Genomic DNA, 23697 nt, shown 5'->3' with positions numbered 1-23697 from the left:
TAGGCTACAGTCCATGCGTTGCAAAGAGTTGGACACAACTGAGCGACTTCACTTTCACTTTTCACTTTCATGCACTGGAGAAGGAAATGACAACCCACTCCAGAGTTCTTGCCCAGAGAATCCCAGGGACGGAGGAGCCTGGTGGGCTGCCGTTATGGGGTCACACAGAGTCGGACACGACTGAAGTGACTTAGGAGCAGCAGTAATGGCAACTCACTCCAGTCCTCTTGCCTGGAAAATCCCATGGACGGAGGAGCGTGGTAGGCTACAGTCCATGGGGTCGCAAAGAGTCGGACACGACTGAGCGACTTCACTTAACTTTACAACTCCATAGACCAGACTCGTGGCCACTACACTATAAGATACTGACTATTGATTTAAAGTAGGTGGTCTTTGTTATAGGAAGGACATTTCCTTTTGCTCCTGACTTTCTAAGAGTTTTGTTTCTAGTAAATAGAAATGCTGACACTTTTTGCCATCTATAGAGATAAAACAGTTTAGCTTATTGGATCTATTGGCAAGTTTAATTTATAATTTCTAATAGTCCTTGCATCACTCTTATCCTCATGTTTGTTTTGGTACATAAGCCTACAAAGAGAGTGAATTCACTTTTCTTGAACTGTGTTTAGGATTTTTGTATCTATATTAATAGATGAGATCTATCCATAGTTTTCCTTTGTATTATCTGTGTTGGGATTTGGTGAGATGATTCTGAGAATAATTATTTGTGAATTGTTCCATGTTTGAGTGTTCCTTAGAACAAATTATGTATGGGAATTGTCTTTTCCTTTAATGTCTAATTTAATTTACCATGAAGAGCATCTTCTAGAAGGTTTTTTTTTGGGGGGGAACTAATTATTTGTAATATTTTCAGTTTTATTCATGACTTATTATCTACTCAGATTTTATTTTTCTCCTTCTTGAGATAATTTTAGTAATTTAGATTTTTCTGGGGATAAACATTTCAAACATTCAACTATATTAACATAGTGTTGTACCTAAAATTATTATACAAGTTTTTCAGAATCTGTGTATTTGTATCACCTTTGTCATTTTAAATTTTTTGTATTTGTGCTCATTTTATTTTTTTATTCTTTTTCTTTGTTGATTAGGTTTCTTGATTAGGATTACAGATAAATTTTATTTTTCTCTTTAGGTTCGAGATGATCAAACCTTACTTGGAAAAGTCTGTGGCAATGAAACCCTCTCTCACATGAAATCCATTACTAACAGTATCTGGATCAGGCTTAAAATGGATGCTTCTGTTGTCAGAGCTAGTTTCAGTGCTATTTATCAAGTGGGTAAGAAAATTAATTTTTAAATGTCTCATTTGCCTGATTATAACATCTTTATTTCTTGAAATATTTTAGTCATTCTGTGTCCTCCAGTGGTAAGGGGAAAATTCTAATAGTAAGGTCACATTGCATTATATTGTTACGCAGAGTGGAACTCTGCAATAAAATTGAGGGCAACAGTCATTTATCTTTAGACAAATACTACTGTTGTTTTCATACAGCTTGTGGAGGAGAATTAACTGGAGAAGGGATCATTCGCTCGCCCTTTTACCCTAATGTGTATCCAGGAGAAAAGGTCTGTGTGTGGACCATCCTCCAACCCCAAAGTCAAGTGGTTCTTCTCAACTTCACTGCCTTTGACATGGGAGGTTCTGCCCACTGTGATACAGATTATATCGAGGTGAGAGTAAAACACTTTTGAATATTTGCGTTTGATTAGATGTTATTAAAAATATTATGTCACATTATCCTCACTCAGTTACATGAAACAAAACTAGTTTATAGACGTAAAATCCTCAACAAAATTCTAGCTAACTGGATCCAGCAGCATATAAAGAGGATTATATAGCCCAGAAACGAAAGGCTGGTATACATCCAAAAATAGTCAGTATAAAATAAAGGGGGAAAATCCCCACATGATTACCTCAATAGATGCAAATAAAAAGCATTTGACAAAGTTCAGTACCTTTTCATGAAAAAACACTCAACAAACCAGGAGCAGAACATAACATCCTTAATCTGATAAAGGGCATCTATAAAAAAATATATAGATGCAAAATTCTCAACAAAATTCTAGATAAATGAATTCAGCAGTATATAAAGCTAACATCATTTTTAATAACAAAACACTAAATACTTTGCCTCTGTGTTGTCAGTAAAAAGGCAAAGATGTTTGTTCTTACCATGTGTTTTCAACATTATACTGGAAATTCTAGTTAGGACAATAAGCAAGGAAAGGAGATAAAATGCATCTAGAATGGAAAGGCAGGAACATGATTATCTCAATTCACAGATATAGTGTTGTATATAGAAAATCTTAAGGAATGCACACACATACACATAAAATATCAAAGCTAATAAATTCAGCAGGTTGTGGGCTATAAGATCAAAATATGATAGTCATCTTTTTTATACACTAGCAATGAACAGTTTGAAAAATAAATCAAGGAAACAATTTCATTTCCAATAGCATAGAAAAGAATAAACATTGAGGAATATAGCTTTAAAGAAACATCTAAAATCTATACTCTTGAAAACTACAAAGGAAGGAAATTAAAGACCTCAATAAATAGAAAGACATCTCAAATTAATGGATTACAAGACCTAATGTTGTTAAAATGACAATACTACTTAAATTTATCTAAAGATTCATTTCAGTCTTTACTGAAGTCCCAGTGGGAATTTTCACAGAAACACATAAGCTGATTGTAAAATTCTTATGGAAATGCAAGGGAACGAGAATAACCAGGAGCATTCTTGAAAAAGAGCAACATTGGAGGAGTCATAATTATGACTTTAAAACTTAAAACAGAACTATAATAATCAAGTAAGGATATTACATTTATTATTCAAGTAAGAATAAAAACATGGAGCGATGGAACAGAACAGAAAATCCAGAAATAAATTGCTATATCTTTATGATCAATTGATTTTTGAAAAGAGCACCAAGACTTTCAATGGGAAGAATTGGTTTTTTCAAGTGGTGTTGAATATGCCCATATGAAATTAGGAAACTGGATCCTTTCCTTACACCATACAAAAAAATTAACTCAAAATGGATCACCAACCTAAATTTAGGAGCTAAAATCATGAAACTCTTGAAGAAATCATAGTAGTCAGTGTTTGTGATTTGGGGTTAGGCAAAGCCTTCTTAGATCTGACACAAAAAATACAACAAAAGAAAAACTGGAAAATTTGAACTTCATTGAAATTAAAAATAAATAATCTAATTTTTAAATGGGGAAATAATATGAATTTATATATTTACTTAAAGAAGATATACAAAAGATACTCAACATCACTAATCATAAGGGAAATGCAAATCAAACCACAATGAGATGCTGCTTCACAACCACTAGGATGACTATAATCAAGAAGTCAGATAATAACAAGTGTTGAAATTGGAACCCTTTTACACTTTCCCACCACTAGTGAACATTTAAATGGTATGGCTGTTGTGGAAAACAATTGACAGTTCCTCAAAAAGTTAAACATAGAGTTATCATTTGATCCAGCGATTCCACTTCTAGGTATACATTGAAGGAAAATGAAAATATACGTTCACACAAAAGTTGTACCTGAATGACCACAGCCATTATTCATAGTAGCCAGAAAATAGAGAGAACCTAAATGTCCATCAATTGATATGTGGATTAATAAAATGTGATATATCCATGCAATGGAATATTATATGGTATTAAAAAGAAATGCCGTAATGATAACACACTACAACATGGATGAACTTTGAAAACACTATGTGAAGTGAAAGGAGCTAGTTACAAAAGACTGCAAATTGTATGATTCCATTTATTTGAAATGTCCAGAAGAGGGAATCTATAGAAATAGAAAACAGAATAATGGCTTTGTGGGGCTGGGGCTTGAGGGGTATGGGGAGCAACTGCTGATGGGGATGGAGTTTCTTTTAGGGCAACTAAAATATTCTCAAATTGATTTTTACTATATTAATACATTTTATTAAAAAAGTATTCTTGAGGTAAGTTTCCAAAATAAATATCTTGGAGAATAAATTTGAGCATATCTTTTTTACTTAGATTGGTAGCAGTTCCATTTTGGGTTCTACTGAAAATGAAAAGCATTGTGGCACAGACATCCCTTCGTTTATAACATCCGTGTACAATTCTCTTCATGTCATATTCGTGAAAAGTTCTTCTACTGAAAACCATGGTTTCGTGGCTAAATTTAGCAGTGCAACTTTGGGTAAGTGATTCTTCTACTTTGCCTTTGGGGCTTGTATCAGAATAAGTGAACAATGGAAATATATTATTATAGGAAATTAATCTATACTGTAGGTATGTAGTCACCTATGCTGTAAAAATTTTAAAGTACACTTAAAGGCAAAGGAAATATATATTTCCTAATCAGCACATCTCAGTGGTTTATTGATGCCTATTAATAAGAGAAAAATTTAGGTTATCCTAGGTGGCACAGAAGGAAACTTTTCCTTTTTGACCTTTTAAGAGGTTATGATCAGATTATTTTATTTGGAATTCCAGGTAGCTTGTTGGTTCTCATTTTAATCAGAATTAAAAATAATTTGGATAATTATTATTATTTTTTTTATTTCAACAGTGTGTGGAAAAGTTCTTACAGAGTCAACCGGAAGCATTCAAAGTCCTGGCCATCCAAATATCTACCCCCATGGCATCAGTTGTACCTGGCATATCATAGTCCAGCCTGGTCACCTGATTCATCTAAGATTCAGAGAATTTCATCTGGAGTTTCATTACAATTGCACAAAGGACTATCTAGAAGTTTATGACACTGGTTCTCAGACATCTCTTGGGAGGTGAGGATATTTTATTTTTTGCTTTTTAGCATGAAAGTTTCCTGCGTTCTTGTGTTCCTGCTTCTGTAAAAGATGTTAAAATCTACCATGTTGTGTTATAAAAAATAAGTGAGATCAACACACTTCTCAGTGACCTTTTCTATATCATATTCACTACTGTGTAGCCTTGGGCATTAGTAATTACCTTTTGACATGAGGGTATACCCATGAAGGCATCACCAAAATCAAAATAATGCTCATATCCGTTACCCTCACACCTTCTTCCTGCCTTCAAACCTTCTATAAGTCCTCATTTCTGCCCCTCTTCCCCAACCCCAGGAAATCATTGCACTGCTTTCTATCACTGTAAGTTAGTTTGCATATCTGAAATTGTATAAAAGCAGAATCATTCTGTATGTACTCATTTTTCATCTGACTTTTCTCAGTCAGCATATTTTGTTGAGTTTGTTTAGTCTGAGGGTTAATAGTTTAATGAAATCTGAAAAATTTTGGGCTGTTCTTGAAAAGCTTTTTTAGTCTCTTTTGCCCTTGGAACTCTAGTTGCACCTATCTTAGGCCATTTGATGTTGTCCCACAGCTCACTGATACTCTGTTCATTTGAATTTGTCTTTGTTCTGTGTGCATTTCATTTTGGAAAATATCTATCGCTCTGTATTCAAGTGCACTAATCTTTTTTTCTATAGTGTCTATTCTGCTATTAATCCTACCAAGTACATTTTTCCATCACAGACATTGTAATTTTCACTTCTGGAAATTCATCTGAGGCCATCTTTTATATCTTCCACATCCCTACTTTACCTATTAATTTTTTCCTTCTAGCATCTTAAATTGGTGGGATACAGTTATAAATATTTTGATGTCTTTGCTGATTCAGTCCTTCTTGCCATATTATGATTGATGAATTTTTCTTCTCATTATGGGTTATGCTTTCCTCCTTCTTTTCGTAGTTGGTAATACTTGATATTACCAATTTGTTGGAAAAGATCTTGATGCTGGGAAAGATTGAGGGCAGGAGGAGAAGGGGGCAACAGAGGATGAGATGGCTGAATGGCATCACTGACTCAGTGCACATGAATTTGAGCAGCCCGGAGTGCTGCAGTCCACGGGGTCGCAAACAGTCAGACATGACTTAGCAACTGAACAACAATATTTGATAGGATGACAGACATTTTCAGTTTTGTGTTTGTGTACCAAACACTATTGTATCACTCTAAGTATTCTTGGGTTTTGTTTTTGGATGCAGTTAAGTTACTCGGAAACAGTTTGATCATTTTTATTCACTTGTCTCCTGTCTCTGAAGAGTTATTGTCTTTCACTGCTGGATATCTAGTGTCTTGAGAACCATTGGTTTATCTATGTTGTCCAGATTTTCAGTTGTTTCAGAAAAAAGATTATGTAAATCTAACCCCTGTTATTACATCTTTGTTGGACATAGATATCTTTTGATTCTTTTCCCCCTTCTTTTGTATTTCATTTTCTTTTTCCTTATCCATTTTTAAACATTTAAACATGTTTTTCTTATCCATTGTTTCCTTAAACTTATTTTTGCCCCTAACTTTATTCTCCCTCTTCATTTTTTTGCTCTTCCTTGTCTTAATCTTTAAATTTTTAAAATTCCTTCTTTTTTATGGTTGGTACTTGACTCTTAATCACTGAAAATTGCCTATTTTTTGCTGAATGAGGTAGACTATTATTGTTGTTTTTCAAAAGAGAGATATATAGAATATTAATTCATCTACCTTTGCTTTAAGATATTAAATCATTTTTACACTGAAATGCTATTATACAACTACTTTTTTTTCCTTTTTCTGCCTCAGAAATTAACTCATCCATTTCCCATGTTTAATACTTTATCTTATTTTGGTTTCTATTTTTTCCCCCTGTCACTCCTTTGCTTTTTACCAAGTGTTCTTTGAATTGAGATTTTGATTTTCTAGTCACTTCTTTCACAAGTGTTTCTAGATAAGAGTTCACAACATGATGTCTTTTATTGCAATTTTACTTCTAGCCTTACTAGAATAGTTTTTCTGAGTAAAAATTGCTTTCTTCAGCAAAAATTTGACATGGATTAGCAATCAGACTCTTACCTCTGTATGGACCAATGTGAAGACAGTAGAGGTCACCTGTATATAACTATTCTAGACACTGTTCTGAGTTCCTTATATACAGTGTATTAACTCATACAATTCTCAGGACAACGCTTTGAAGTAGGTCATATAGCCAGCCCCATTTTATAGATGGGAAAACTGAGACATCTATCTAAAATCATAAAGCCTCTAAGGGATAGAGCTGACTCTAGAGTCTGTGCTATGAGTTTATAATACATGATTTTCCTTTGTTGTATGTTTATTATATTTCTATTAATAAGTTCATTAATATGCTATATGGTGACCTACTGTAGCTTGGGATTTCTAATTTCATTAAAATTCTGTTATATGACATGTCACACACTTAGGCACATACATAAAGCCGTCTAAAGGAAGTAACTGTGAGTTTGGATGATCTTTAGCAACTTTGTGTATGTTTTGTGCTTGAAATAAATTTGTTTTTTAAGGTTAATATGGGATATTATTATTGTTTTTTTAACGTATCCTAGTTTGGGGTATGTCATTTTGAGTATCCTGAAAGTTTTTGAATCTGTGTTCTTTCTTGGTTCCAAATAGATATTGTGGAAAATCCATCCCGCCCTCTCTTACCAGTAGTGACAATTCATTAATGCTTACATTTGTGGCTGACTCTGACCTTGCTTATGAAGGCTTTCTAATAAACTATGAAGCAACTGATGCATCAGCAGGTAAGAAAATAGCATTGTATGCTTGGTTTCACTTACTTTCTTACAAAATAGTACCATGAGAATACTTTATGCCAAAATTTGTGCTATGTAAAGAAAGATGCTTTTATAATAAAGTGTAGTGACTTAAGTGAGATGGCTGGATGGCATCACCGACTCGATGGACATGAGTTTGAGTAAACTCCAGGAGTTGGTGATGGACAGGGAGGCCTGGTGTGCTGTGATTCCTGGGGTGGCAAAGAGTCAGACACGACTGAGCGACTGAACTGAACTGAACTAATCTGAATGATAAGAGTATTTTATCAATGTTAAATCTTCTAATTTGGGTAATTGTACTATGGTTTTGTAAGAAAATATTTATGTTTTTAGGAATAATGAAGCAATGGGAGCAAAATATACATATGTAGTAAATCTAAGTGAAAGGAATTTGGGAACTATTCCTAACAACTTTTCTGTTGAATTTAAATTTCTATCAAAATTAAATGTTACCAAAGAGACCAAAAATTTAAGAAGTTAGAAAAAGGACAAAAACAGTAAGAAACCACTACACTACATGGAATTCTATGGCTGAAAATGAAAGTTTTCTTGTTAGGATATACATTTCTAAATTTGACCTAATGAAATGGAAACTTTTCAGCGTTTATTCCTTTTATTATATTTTTCTTTTACTTAATTCTCATCATTACTTTGCTCTTTGTCAATGCAATGTAGGGAACAAACACTATTTGCCAGCAGAGTCTTTGAGGTCATAGGTAAACCAGAGATGTTCCTAGCCAGCCCCAGAGATTATGGGCTTTAGGGCTTCCCTGGCGGCTCAGCAGTAAAGAATCTGCCTGCCGATGCAGGAGATGTGGGTTCGATCCCTGGGTCAGGAAGATCCCCTGGAGGAGGAAATGGCAACCCACTTGTATGCTTGCCTGGATAATCCCATGGACAGAGAAGCCTGGCGGGCTATAGTCCATGGGGTCATAAAGAGTTGGACAAGCCTTAGTGACCAAACAGCAGCAATAAACGTGTTTTCTTAGGTTCATGTTGCCACTGGGATATATACCTTTTTAGGGAGTCTGGGCTTTCCTTTTGTGTAGTATTTAGAAAGATAGCTCATGGACCAAAATACTGTGCAGTTATGACATATGGGGGTGTGTGACTAAATTTCCCAAGCATTTCACACCTTTGAATTGTCCCAGAAGCATGCAATTCTTCATTGCTTAAGAAAGTACTGAGAGCGTTTCCTTGTGCCATATGTGTTCCCGCTGACACTCTTGCATCCAGAAACCCCAGGCTCTCATCTTTTAAAGCCCCCACTTCCTTAAAAAAAAGGGGGGGGGTAAATTAATCTACTTGGAGTCCCTCTCAATTTCTCAGTTGTTTCTTCTCAGAGCATCTGACTATGATTCTTCGTTTCAGGCTGCCTTCTAGTAGTTCAGGTTCTGTTTTGGAAGCATGGCTTTAGATTTCTCCAGGATCCCAACTGTAAGAAAGCTATACACCTTTCTCTCCTGGGGTTCCCACTCCCAAGGCAGCTTATTATATAGCTCCAGCACCTGAGAAATTGAATCCTTGGCAGTTCCAGTAGGTTACATTATATGATTGACATATTTACTGGACTTCGTTCAGATTTTTAACATCCGCTGACCAAAACTGGCTTCTCAAGAAATCCTAGTATGCACATAATTTTCCATACTCCTGTGGTTTTATCTGCCTCATATATTTGGCCCAAACCACAGCTGAATATTAGATTCAGATTTGGAACAAGTCACTTGAACTCTCTGGCCCATAGTCTTCTCATCTGTAAAATTAAGGGATTGGATTTGATGATCTTTGGGATGTCTTCTGCCTTTAATCAACTGTGAACACAAGTTTAATTTGCTGCATGAATAAACTACCTGTAACTTAGATAACAAACGATGCAGGTGGGACCTCCTAAAATATTATGGAAATCTTTGTAACAGCTCGCAATGTCTCTGCAGTGACTAACACGGCTCTCCTAAAAATCACACTGGTTTGTAAGCAGTATAGTGCAATGGGGGTAATCTGGCAGGGAGGATGATGTATTTTAATTGAGAAAGATAAGAGACAGATAAAATAAGAAAGTAGTGAAAAAGGAAAGAAGCCTGCTGGATAGAACAGGAAACTGATAAAGGGAAACACAGGTGAGGAAGGAGAAGGGCGTCCCGGGGCGGTTAACTCTGAAGACTCTGGTCGGCCTCCCTGTGGGGTAATCACTACCTTGGCTGTTGCGTGCAGACAGGGCTGAAATCACAGACAAGGAAGTGCTGGCTTTCTGTCCCTTGGCTGAGCCTGACTGAGCCTGGCTGGTCACTGTGTGCCTGCCTTTTGCTGGATGATTTCATCGGTCTGACTCCCGCAGGCAAATAGTCTAAAGAACAACCTGATGATTGTATCCAGGAAGCTATATGGCCCCCTCATCTTACCATTTGGAGCTCGTCTCAGTTTCCCATAGATGAGGGTGTTTGTGGTTGGCTCTCATGAATTGTTGAGGGGCCCCCGCTGCAGGGAAGGGCTGGACTCAAGAGACTGACCTGGGGGTCCAGGAAGCTGGAGTCTGAGTGAGCGGCCCACCTGGAAACAGCAAGGTGGTTGGGTGCTTTCTTTTCAACTATCATATTATTTTTGATGTTGTCTGCAGGGTACAACGGTACCAGGGAGAAGTGTCAATGGAAGCTCAGTTGGTGGTCTTCATCTTATTTATTGCTTTAGCAAAAGTTATTTTTAGAGCAATCGCAATTGTGATGGTGTTGGGTTGTTGGCTTTTAGTCCCTCGGCACTACAGGTGTGAGTTTCTCTGTTCAAGTCTTTCCTGTCTTCATCTGATAAAAGTTAAATTTCCTGACTTGAATCCAGTTACTTTCCCATCTGTAGTTCGTACCATGGGGCTGTGATGTCAGCCCCTAAGTATGTGCTTACGCAGAAAGAGATTGCCTTCTGGTCATTACTTTGACTCCTTCTCTCATCACTGTCTCTGCCTCCATCCAGATGTGCCTGGGGTAAGAGAGACAAAGAACTGACAAGAAAATGTTTGTGGGTAGAAACCCTTAAGGATATCTTAGCAACTGACTTGTGAAACTGGACTTTAAATGTTGGCTAATTTAAAGTACAAAATATTTTAAGTCTGAGAGAATATAATTGATTAGTTAACTTTAATTTTTAAACTGTAATTTTATTTTCTGTTAACATCTACTGCATATACATTAATATGATCCTACCAAGAGGACTTTAAGAGGATTTAAGAAAGAAGAGAGAAATGTACCTGACACTCTTTCTACTTTATCATTAGATGAAAGCTGTATAACGTCCAGTCTAGTGTTTTTCAATCATTGAAACAGTCATGATTCCTTAGTGGGTCATGATATTATCTTATTAGATTGCTACCTACATTTGTTAAAAGTATGGAATAAATGGGAGATTGAGATTGACGTATATACACACTATACATAAAATAGACAATAGCACAGGGAATTCTGCTCAATACTCTGTAATGATCCATCTAAGAAAAGGTAGATATTTGTATATGCATAGTTGATTCACTTTGTGGGCAGGTGTTTAGTGCTGTTTTTCATCCATCACCCTGGAATTGAGCACAGAAGAGGCATCTAAGAGTGAGAAGTCAAGAAATGATTAACAGAAGGGCAAACAAGGATTTCTTTAGAAGGCATGAATAGAGAGTGTTCTGTTTCTGTTTTAAAACTTCAGTCCAGTAGAGCAGTGTTCTCAAACTCGAGCATTCGTTGGAAACTTGAGGTAGGGTTTTCTTATTAAAAGTTCAGGTACCAGAGTGTGTGTTAGTTGCTCATGTACAATTGCAAAGAGTCATGTATGATTCTTTGCAATCCCATGGACTGTAGCCCACCAGGCTCCTCTGTCCATGGAATTCTCCTGGCAGGATTACTGGAGTGGGTAGCCATGCCCTTCTCCAGGGAATCTTCCCAACCCAGGGATCGAACCCAGGTCTCCTGCATTGCAGGCAGATTCTTTACCCTCTGAATCTGAGTCACATAGGTCTAGGGTAGGTTTTTAGCAATCTATTCAGATGGTTCTAATGAAACATGGCAGTTCATTAGAGATTCTGAAAGTCATGTCTTAGGACATAAATTACTAGAGTTACAACTGAGATCTCATGGTGGATTGGGCTGTAACTCCTCATGATGGAAAATATTTTCTATGATGTGGTGAAAGGACAGCTGAAGGTATAGTCAGAGCCTTGATTTTTGTCCCAACCTTGCTGCTAACTTGGAAAGCTTTGGGCAAGTCATAAGCCTCTCTGATTCTGTGTTTTCTGCTTTGAGAGATTCAGATACTTTCCCTCTGTAAAAGGTTTTTAGTAAGTTTATTGATCTTTTAAAGATTTACTTTATCATTGGTCAGTATATTCTAATATTTTTGCTGTATATATGGGTTTCCTACCACTCTCCAGCTCAGTAGATTTATCTTATTTATTTTTATTTCTTTTGAGATTCATTTTATCTTTTGGCTGTGATGGGTCTTTGTTGCCGCAAGTGGGCTTTCTTTAGTTGCAGTGAGCAGGGACTACTCTTTGTTGAGTGTGTGGGCTTCTCAGTGCAGTGGCTTCTCCTGTTGCAGAGCACGGCCTCAGGCGCACAGGCTTCAGTAGTTGTGGCACGTGGGCTCCGTAGTTGCAGCTTTCAGGCTCTGTGGTTATGGTACTCAGGCTTAGTTGCCCCACGCATGTGGGATCTTCCTGGACCAGGGATGGAACCTGTGTCCCTTGCATTGCAAGGTGGATTCTTAACCACTGGACCAGCAGGGAGGCCTGATTTATCTTATTTAATTTATTATATTTCTTAGTTCTTAGAATGAAAATGCTAAATAAGATGTTTAATTGTGATATTCTTAGTTTCCTACTCACCTTCATTTCTATTATTTTTAAAAGTCTTTATTGAATTTGTTACAGTACTGCTTCTGTTTTTTTATGTTTTGGGTTTTTGGCCTTGAAGCATGTGGTGTCTTAGCTTCCAACTCAGGAATACAATCCCCACCTTCTGCTTTGGAAGGTGAAGTCCTAATCACTGGACCACCAAGGAAGTCCTCTCTTCATTTCTAAATTGACAGTCCATGCTTAAAGTAACCAGAGACTTGAAAGAACACAAATCCTAAAGAATACAGGATTTGGAAAGGAAAGACTTGGATGTGAATTTTATCTTTGCTTTGAACAAAGTGATTTTCAGAGCTTGACCTCCTGGAGCCTCAGCTCCTTCATCTGTACCTTCATCTCTGAGAAGTGAAGGTTAGAATGTCTGGCTGTTTCATATAGTTGGGGAAGATAAAATGAGACATTTTCTGTGAAAAGTTCATAATCGCTCTAAAGGGCCATGACTGTGCCAGATTTAAAATAGAATTACTGATATTCAAATACAACTTTACAATAGCTGCTTCAGTGATTCAGCTTGTATCCATATTCATTAGAATTGGTCATCTACATGGGGAAAGAAGTCATTACTGTGACCACCTAGCAGAAAATTGTAGGTGAATGTTAGATTTGGGTTAGGGAGACTTCTTCTTTCCTAGTGGAGAAATGAAAGTTGTAATTTTATCTTCTCTCAGGTCTTCATTTTGAGGATTGTTAAACCAAATATGCCAGTAGAAGCAGATGACAGTCCCAGGGTTAATTAGAAAATCTGAGGTCATAGGGATTCATGCAGACCCAGAAGTTTTGTAAATGATTTCAGAAAGCTCTGCCTGTAAGGTTGCTCACGAATGTGACTGGCTAATCACATAAGTTTGATCTATGGTTCTGGAGAAGACTCTTGAGAGTCCCTTGGACTGCAAGGAGATCCAACCAGTCAATCCTAAAGGAAATCAGTCCTGAATATTCATTAGAAGAACTGATGCTGAAGCTGAAGCTCCAATACTTTGACCACCTGATGAAAAGGGCTCACTGATTAGAAAAAGACCCTGATGCTGGGAAAGATTGAAGGCAGGGGGAGAGGGGGATGACAGAGGATGAGATGGTTTAATGGCATCACTGACTCAGTGGACATGAGTTTGAGGAAACTCCAGGAGATGGTGAAGGACAGGGAAGCCTGGTGTGCTACAGTCCATGGGGTTGCAAAGAGTCAGACACGATTGAGCAACTAAACAGCAAAATCACATTAGTTATCTCACAAGACAAAGCAGGGAGGTGGTAAAACAGCTACTCATAATCTAGGGTCTCCCTAGGAGAGACACTCTTCTAGCCACAGGATCAGTTTATCCTAGTCCTGTCACCCAAGTCTTATGCGATGATATCATCATTGCTTTTTGAGTTGGAGAATTATCCATGTTTTTAATTTCCCCTTTGATAATGAACGGAATGCTATGTTACTAAAACTTATTTAAAAGTGCTTAGTAGAGGCAGACCTACATTGTCATTTTTAGAAAAATATGATTTTGTGATTTTATGGTCATCCATAGAAGACATTTATATATTTTCTCTTTTCTTCCTTTACTTTTTTTTTTTTTTTGAAGTTGATCAGAAAGGAAGATGTGAGAGGCCTACTAATAGCTGTCTTTGATCTTCAGAGATGTGCTTTCTCACTGCTACTTCAGCTGAATATATTAGATGGAAGAAATCTACTTTTCTTCTTCATCAGTTTGTCAATATTGTTAGACCATAATAAAAGGCAAACTGCCATTGGGTATAAGTTTCCCTTTGGGTACATGAGATATAAATAAAAGGCATTTTTCATGTTTGGATCTTGTGTTGATATAAGAAGCATCATGGCAATACGTGAATATCCTTTTATGGGAATATATTTAACTTTAATTATTTGTGCTTTATTGCAAAGCAGAGTACGAAGCGAAAGCCTATCATATTCTCATTACATTGCCTATAAACATAAGCCTAGTCATACTTCTCAATATCAATTTTATTTTACAAAGAGCAGTTTACACTGTCATATGAACATTGTACATGTTTCAGTGTTAGGTAAAAGCACTTATTAACCTTTTGAGAAACAGATAAGTTTAGAGAACCACTGTTTTTTTCTCTGTTAAAATACAGATATGAATCTCATAAAACTAAAAGTGTTAGCATTAAATATTCTATCATTTAATATTTATAGAAGGTGTACCTTCAAAATATTTTTGTTTCTCTGTTTTAACTTTATTTATTAAATGTTAGATATCTGACTTATTTATTGGATTTCCTTCAGAGAACTCAACTTGGCTTTGAACAGAACTTTCACCCTTTTAATAACCCATAGACTTTTATTTTATAATTTCATGTAGTAAAATTAATCCATAGTTTTAGCAGATGTGTCATACCCATGTCATAACCACTCCATGCAAGATATAGAACACTTTTATCATCTCAGAAGGTGTCCCAGTGTCCCTTTATAGGGGCTTCCCCATCTTCCAGCTCGACAACTGCAGACCTTGTGCTTATCACTATGTATTCATTTTGCCTATTCAAAAGACAAATATGAATGGGAACACACAGTGCATTCTTTTATGTCTGGCTTCTTACATAAAGCATAATGCTTCTGAAATTTGTTCATGTCATCCTGTTTATAAGTAGTTCTTCTCATTGCTGAATAGCCTTCTATTGTAATGGATGTATCATAATTTGATATCCATTCACTTGTTTTTGGATAGTTGGATTGTTTCTGGTTTTTAGCTATTATGAAAAAAGCTGCTGTGAAATTGATGTATAAGTTTTTTGTGGACTTAGGTTATCAGTTCTCTTGGGTAAATTCTTTTTTTTTTTTTTTTTCTCTTGGGTAAATTCTAAGGGTAGAATTTCTAGGCCTTATAGTAATGCTGTGTTTAATTTTATGAGAAATTGCCAGCTATTTTTCCTAAGTGGTTATATCATTTTATGTTCCCATCTGCAATGAAAGAGAATTCTACTTTCTCCACAGTTTTGTTTATCCTTGGTATTGCCAATCTTTTCATTTAGCCACCAATAGTTGTGCCTCATTATTATTTTAATTTACATGTCTCTGATGACTTGTAGGACTTAGTACTTTTTTACATGCTTATGGACAATTCATATATTTCTTTTATGAAGTGTCCATTGAAATCATCTTGTTCATTTTTGTTTACTACTGTCACATGTTATATATTCCACATACAATTATGTCTTTTTTCAGATAAATGTATGGCACATATCATCTCCCACTGTGCAGCTGGCCCTTTCTCTTTTTCTTAATGGTATTGTTTGAAGAGCAATAGCCTAATATGTCCTTTTTTCCCTTCATGGCTAGTGTTTCTTTTTTTTTTTTTATGTTGCTTAAGAAATCTATGTCTACTAAAGTTGTGAGGATTTTCTGTGCATTTTTCTGCAAGTTTTTTTGGTGTGAGGCTTTTACATTTATGTTTATGATCCACTTTGAGTTAATTTTCCTATGTAATGTGAGTTATGTATTCAAGGTTGTTTGTTTGCTTAGCAAATGATATTTAATCATTCAAACACTATGTATTTCACTAAGGCAATTTTATAGGCAATTGATCATATCTGTAGGGACAGTTTTATTTTTTCCTTTTCATTATCTGTTTGTCTGTCTCTCTTTGCCTTTTGCCGTAACTGTGACCTTCTGTAACACTGAATAGAAAGAGTGAGATTGGACCTACTGGCCTTGCTCTTTGTCTTGACAGGAAAGCACTTAGTCCTTTACTCCCCGAGTATGATGTTAAGTTTGAGTTTTTCATAGATGCCCTTCTTCTGTTGCTACTTTCCCGTCTTCTCTTTGGTTTACAGAACATTTTTAGTATTCCATTTTATGTCCTTATTTGGCTTTTTAATGATATCTCTTTTTGTGTTTTCTCAAGGCCTAGCAATATGAATTCTGAATTAAGTTCTTAACGCTATCTGCATGTGGTGTGGTCAGTGAGTCTGTGGTCAGTCTGTAAGTTCATCAGCTCGAGGAGACTGTCTCACAGCCTGTATTCAATGTTTGTTTGGTCCATGAACCTTTCTCTCAGGCGTACTGCTTCCTGGATCTGGAACACTTAATGTGCCGCCTCTCCACACACAGCCCCGCTCCTGCTTCCCCTGCTCTGTCTCTGCCTTTCCCCTCCTCCTCCCCTTCTTCCCTCCCCTTCCCCTTTTCCCTCCCTCCCTTTCTTTGGACCTTCCTTCTTTTTCTTCCTTTCATTATTCTTTGGCCCTTGAAGAGACATCTTGGCAGACTATAGAAAAGAATATAACATTCATCCCTGAAGTAAATTCAGTCTTGATTACTTGCTGTTTAAAATAAAATAACCAACTATGTGGTATGTATGTTAGTCGCTCAGTTGTGTCCAACTCTTCGTGACCCCATGGACTGTAGCCCGCCAGGCTTCTCTGTCCATGGAATTCTCCAGGCAAGAATACTGGAGTGGGTTGCCATTCCCTTCTCCAGGGATCTTCCCAACCCAGGGATCAAACCCTGGTCTCCTGCATTGCAGGCAGGTTCTTTACCATTTGAGCTACAGGGAAGTCCATGGTACTATGTGGTAAATGAACTATGTGGTAAATGCCTGTTATTCTGAGGGCTGTATGTGACAGGAGAACCCATAATGTTTTCTGTGCATCTCTGTGCCAGTGATTCCTTTTTTCTTTTCTGAGTATGGTTATACAGCAGCAACTTGGGAAAATAGCACACCTAACTACCCTCATTTTCTTTTTTTATTCATCATAAACTGTAATAGTTTATTATCCTCCAAAACCTGCCCATCAGGGACTTTGTCTACTCTGGGATCCTAGATTTATGTTATTACCAGATACAGTTGAAAATACATTGAAACCAGATTTTCTTTTGGAAATTCCTCAGACTTGGAGGGCATAGGAGATTAAGTGGGTTGGTCAGTGACTAGAGAGCATGAAGAGATGAATAGAACAAATTGAAAGTGGTAAAGTAGAAAAGTTAGTAGTTATTTAGGAAATAAAATCTAAAAGGTTTCTATGAATGATCTCATTTATTCCTCATATTTATGCTTTGCCTTTCTTACACTTCTCTGTTCCATTTTAGAGTGTAGTCATGATCACTCTCATTTACTGAGCACATACTATGTTCAGTTCAGTTCAGTTCAGTTGTCGCTCAGTCATGTCTGACTCTTTGTGACTCCATGGACTGCCGCATGCCAGGCCTCCCTGTCCATCACCAACTCCCAGAGTCTACTCAGACACATGTCCATTGAGTCAGTGATGCCATCCAACCGTCTCATCCTCTGTCATCCCCTTCTCCTCCTGCCTTCAATCTTTCCCAGCATCAGGGTCTTTCCAAATGAGTCAGTTCTTCACATCAGGTGGCCAAAGTATTGGAGTTTCAGCTTCAACATCAGTCCTTCCAATGAACACTCAGGACTGATCTCCTTTAGGATGGACTGGTTGGATCTCCTTGCAGTCCAAGGGACTCTCAAGAGTTTTCTCTGACACCACAGTTCAAAAGCATCAATTCTTCAGTGCTCAGCTTTCTTTAGAGTCCAACTCTCACATCCATACATGACCACTGGAAAAACCACAGCCTTGACTAGATGGACCTTTGTTGGCAAAGTAACATCTCTGCTTTTTAAATTTTTATTAACATCTCTGCTTTTTAATATGCTGTCTAGGTTGGTCATAACTTTCCTTCCAAGAAGCAACCATCTTTTAATTTCATGGCTGTAGTCACCATCTTCAGTGATTTTGGAGCCCCCCCAAAATAAAGTCTCTCACTGTTTCCCCATCTATTTGCCATGACATGATGGGATCAGATGCCATGATCTTCATTTTTTGAATGTTGAGCTTTAAGCCAACTTTTTCACTCTCTTCTAACTTTCATCAAGAGGCTCTTTAGTTCTTCACTTTCTGCCATAAGGGTGGTATCATCTGCATATCTGAGGTTATTGATATTTCTCCCGGCAATCTTGATTCAAGCTGTACTTCATTCAGTTCAGCATTTCTCATGGTGTACTCTGCATATAAGTTAAATAAGCAGGGTGACAATATACAGCCTTGACATACTCCTTTTCCTATTTGGAACTAGTCTGTTGTTCCATGTCCAGTTCTAGCTATTGCTTCTTGACCTGCATACAGATTTCTCAACAGGTATGTCGGATGGTCTGGTATTCCTATCTCTTTAAGAATTTTCCACAGTTTATTGTGATCCACACAGTCAGAGGCTTTGGCATAGTCAATAAAGCATGAGCAATACCATGTTCAAGTCCTTTAATTGTATTATCTCTGACCCTTGGGTGTATACTCAAAAATAGTTACAAATCCATTTTCAAGATAAGGCTCAGAATGGGAAGCAACTTGCCTAAGGTTGTACAGCTTGCTGGTATCTGAACTGGGCATTGGTTCAAGGTCATTCCCATACCTGGGTCTCATCTCCTATTCATCCCCATGTGGCTGAGTACCAGCTTTGTCATTTCTCATAAATGCATGCTTTGACAAAAACCATTTTGAAAGAAAGTTTGAGAGAACTGAATTATCAGTAAGTCTTCTGCTGTGATTTCTGTAGGTAAGCCTTGTTTTTAATGTTTATGATAATTTGCACAGATTAGAAAAAATTAAAGTACTTCCAAGAACCAAAAAGTTGTGATTATATGTAACTACTTCCACCATATAGCTTAGGTTTACTATTAGTAATTGATTTTGCCTTTGAGATTTTGAAAACTTTGTTTTGAAAGGAAGTCATTCTTCGAACATCCCAGAATGGCATATTGAAAATCAAATATATTAGCATAAATTAATGAAGTGTATATAACTATATGTCTTATAAATGTATTATCTTGTAAATTATTTTTCCTCTTGGGATCTGCTTCTTTTCACAGCATGCTTGAATGACTATACAGAAGAATCTGGGACTTTCACTTCTCCAAAATTCCCCCATTTTTACCCCAACAACTTGGAATGCATTTATAGGATCACAGTGGAAAGCGGCCAACAGATTGCATTACACTTCACAAACTTCTCCTTGGAGGAGGCCATTGGTAGCACATGTGTAGCAGATTATGTGGAAATAAGGTAAGCACTTTTATTTCATCATAATCTTGTTTTCTCTTATTTATTTTCACTTTTAATTTTTCTTGGAAAGGATAAGAAAAAAATATAGAAAATTTTCTGTGAAGTTCCTTTTTGTGCTCTTTCTTACAAGATATAAAATTTGTCATTTGGAACCTGACTTAGCAGTAGGAAAACAGAAAGGCTTGTGAATTTCAGTGCAAGGCTTTTTTCTTTAATTCTCTAGTGCTTTGAAAGAATGGGTTTTTAAGTTATATTTGCAGTAAAGGTGAGTTAAGGTATATATTAATATCTCCACAGATCGTTATAGTTGTTTTACTTGCTAAGTCATGTTCTACTCTTTTGCGACCCATGGACTATAGCCTACCAAGCTTCTGTGTCCATGGGATTTCCAGATCGTTGCATTGAGTTAAATTAGAGTAATAATTTGTTGCACATCTGTGTTAAAGTTTTTATTTGGCATTTCAAAAGGCTAGAATCTTATACTATTTTATAATAAATTTAGTTCTCTGATGTAAAGTAAGCTACTTAAACAATAAATCACAATTCTCTGATTCTGGGAAAGATTGACGGCAGGAGGAAAAGGGGGTGACAGAGGATGAGATGTTTGAATGGCATCCGCAACTCAGTGCACATGAGTTTGAGCAGACATAGTGAAGGACAGGGAAGCCCGGCATGCTGCATTTCATGGGGCTGCAAAGAGTCAGACGTGACTTAGCGATTGAGCACCACCACCATATAATGCTAAAATAAGATGATTTTCTTAATTATCAGCAATCATTGGTGAATGAATCTTTTTTTAGACTTGGAAAGTACAGATTATAAACTATAGATAGTAAACTAGATTTAAGACTCCAAAAGTTCTTAAGGAAGGAAGTATTTTTAAAACTATGCATAACTATGTCAAATATATTACATTTTGAAAACTTTCAAATTAGAAAAACATTCAAGTTTCTCTGTAAAATTAAGCCACATTTATTTATATTGTTAATAATTTTTGTTTCCTTATCTTTTGTTCTATGATACATTTTCCAGATGCTTTATTTGAAAGGGAGAAGATTAAGTACTTTTTCTCCATATGTAATTAGTTATATAAAATGTCATGTCAACAATAAATGATGGTGATTCTATATTGCTATTCACATGCTATTTAATAAAGTGAAAAACTGAAAACTTGCAATTGTTATTAGAATATTTTTGAGAGAGGTCGACTAACAAATGGATCTGTTTTTTATCTCAAAGTTAATTAGTGTTAAATGTTTATGTTATAACCTAATAACCTAATAAATGATCACACCTATATTTTGTCACAGGAATGGAGGCTATGAAAGTTCACCACTCCTGGGGCAATACTGTGGCTCAAATTCACCTCCAAGAATCATCTCCCATAGTAACAAGTTATGGTTAAAATTTAAGAGTGACTTCTTTGGCTCTGGGCTTGGATTCTCGGCTTACTGGGATGGGTCCTTAACAGGTAAATGGCCGAGACGTGTCCTTTACTGGATAGTCCAGTCTGATTGGATTTTTCATTCTTGGATTACTGTGCTCTCACCTGTTTTTTTTTTTTCTAACTGTATTTTGTCAGTACTATTTGTCATAAACTTCAACATTGTGAATATTTCTGAATTAACCTTAGCTGTTTTGTTTTTGTTTTTATTTTTGAAGGACATAGTAAGGGAACTACACCATATTCCCTGGTGTAGTTCATCAAGCTGGTCATCTTGGTTGGGAAAAGGAAAGTACATTGATGTGAATTGAAATTTTAGGCCAACTAGTCTTTGGTGGTGCAGGGTTGTTTTGCAGCTTGGTTTTTAAGGGGAGTGACAGTAGCACCAGTTTGATCCAGACAAGAGAGTTCAGTTTTACAGAAAGAAAAGACTGTGTGTTATCCCATCTTTCTCCTGCAGGCTGTGGGGGCAACCTCACCACGTCCACCGGCACGTTCACGTCCCCCAACTACCCGATGCCCTACTACCACAGCTCCGAGTGCTCCTGGCGGCTGAAGGCCAGCCACGGCAGCCCGTTCCTGCTGGAGTTTGAAGACTTCCATTTGGAGTATCATCCAAACTGTAGTCAAGACTATCTGGCTGTATGTATGAAGTTTCACTTGTAGCTTTCACTGCTCCCGTCTTGTCCGGTACACATCAATGCATCATTTTTTTATTTCTGAGATTCAGGAAAAGGGAATATTTAAACAATATCCACATTAAAAATTTAAACAAAATAAAAATTAAAAGAAAATTTGATGAAAATACCTTTCTAAGTACAGCATATGTTAATGAATGACTTAGTACACTAAGTCTTTAAAATATATTGAATATAGACTGTTAAGATATGGTTAAAAATCTCCTGAAAGGGGTTATGAGATTTATCATAGTTATTATCTACATGATTTCTATATATGTATTGAAAACTAACAATCTAAAGGACTGTATCAGAGGTTGAATTAAAGAAAACTGAAGTCAATAAAGTAGGGCTATTTACAGTACCAGTAAGTCACTGTCTCCATTAAATAACCATCTAAATAAAAAATGTGTTAAAGTGTCATAAATGATAAACTATGAAATAAAAAAGCAAGGAAGACTACTGATAATAGCTATGGTCTCAAAAACATGTAATAATCCTTTATTTTCAATCAGGCTAGGTTCTCTCCCTTACTCCTATACATAGCCACAGCTTGAGTACATAGCTCAAGTTTATAGACATTTAAATACAATTTTACAAGATATTTTGATTCAGGGCTCTTCTTTTGTTATATCATTTTGTATTTCTTCCTCACTTCTCAAGAATTGCGGAGTCATTTAGATAATGTTTACAGCCATAATCATCTGATATTTAAAATATTTTCTTGGAACTTCCTTGGTGGTGTAGTGATTAAGACTCTGCACTTCCATTGCAGGGGGCACAAGTTTGATCCCTGGTCAGGGAGCTAAGATCTTGCATGCCTTGTGTAATGACCAAAAAACAAATAAACTAACAAACAATAAAATGTTTTCTTAAAGGTATATGATGGGCCAAGTACCAGCTCTCATCTGCTAACTCAGCTTTGTGGAAATGAGATACCACCTGTCATCCGTTCCAGTGGAGACAGCGTGTCTTTAAAACTGAGAACAGATGAAGGCCAGCAAGGAGGTGGCTTCCTGGTTAAATACCAGCAGAGTAAGTGTGTATACTGGTTGCTTGGTGACTGTAGTGGGTCTTCAGTCTCTCTCTCTTTTTTTTTCATGGTAAAGACTGCTTTATTGGTGGCAGCTAGTACAAGTCAATAAATACTGATCCCCAAAGAACTCAGTTATGTATCGGAGAGACGAATGGAATTAAACCAACTGATGGCCGGGAGGATAAACTGAAGTCAATCCTGCTTCTTGGGAAATGAAGCCACAGCCAGTTCATACATGGCATATGCCGTCCCACCAACTGTAAGAATCATGGTTGCTCTATACAGGAGGGCATCAGCTATCCCACCCTTTAGATGCACTGGAATTCCATTATCCTCCTGAAACAGCTTTTGTTTCTCTGGAACCTTATTTTCAAACTGCCTGCGTTAAGCAGTACTTATGGTCCTCTTAGCAATCTGATGGAGAGCCAGAAGATTCCGCAGCATCTTGGCTCAGTTACTGCCCACCAACTGCGGCAACTGACCACCAGCAACGAGAACTCCACACGCTGGAACCAGAACTACCTTCTCTTCAGTCTCTTGAATGAAGCAAATTGAAAGAAGTGTAACCCATTAGTGTGAGCAAATGAATAAATCTTAGCTCCTTATGAAAAAATTTAACTCTGTTTGATGGAGAAATGCTTACACATTGGGTATAATGTCATGTAACTAACACATGTGGTAAGTTCAGAAACCTGGAAGAAGAATTTGCTGAGACAGTCACAATTTATAGTCACAATTTAAATAGATTGATGTAACTGGTTAGCAGTTAATGGGTTTTCATTTGAATTAAACATGGCAGTCTTCTAATTGGGACACTATTCCATTATACATAGTTATCCAACCCTTTTGTTTTTGTCATCTGTCTCAAAAGTTAGTTAAATTTTATTGAGGGAAACCGTAGACCTCAATGACTTACAAATGGTGTCCCAGTCACCTGTCAAGAAGCAATGTAGGAGAAATGCATCTACAAACCACATT

General features: G+C 36.7%; 1 protein-coding gene and 1 pseudogene across 1 annotated transcript in view; one reads left to right on the top strand and one right to left on the bottom strand.

Moving 5' to 3' along the window:
* The window catches only part of CUBN (cubilin), a 255728-nt gene that overhangs the window by 45564 nt on the left and 186467 nt on the right, over positions 1-23697 (top strand). The window contains exons 18-26 of the mRNA XM_020881287.2: positions 1157-1301; positions 1517-1695; positions 4067-4232; positions 4605-4821; positions 7485-7615; positions 19370-19562; positions 20873-21033; positions 21467-21648; positions 22562-22718. Of these exons, the coding sequence (XP_020736946.2) occupies positions 1157-1301; positions 1517-1695; positions 4067-4232; positions 4605-4821; positions 7485-7615; positions 19370-19562; positions 20873-21033; positions 21467-21648; positions 22562-22718 (1531 nt within the window). The remainder of the gene's footprint in view (positions 1-1156; positions 1302-1516; positions 1696-4066; positions 4233-4604; positions 4822-7484; positions 7616-19369; positions 19563-20872; positions 21034-21466; positions 21649-22561; positions 22719-23697) is intronic.
* On the bottom strand, positions 22774-23236 carry LOC139036597 (cytochrome c oxidase subunit 7A2, mitochondrial pseudogene; annotated as a pseudogene).

The sequence above is a fragment of the Odocoileus virginianus genome, chromosome 9 (genome assembly GCF_023699985.2).
Source record: "Odocoileus virginianus isolate 20LAN1187 ecotype Illinois chromosome 9, Ovbor_1.2, whole genome shotgun sequence".
In the NCBI taxonomy this organism is placed as follows: domain Eukaryota; kingdom Metazoa; phylum Chordata; class Mammalia; order Artiodactyla; family Cervidae; genus Odocoileus; species Odocoileus virginianus.
Note: the sequence above shows the minus strand (reverse complement) of the source record. Positions and strands in the feature narration are given on the sequence as shown.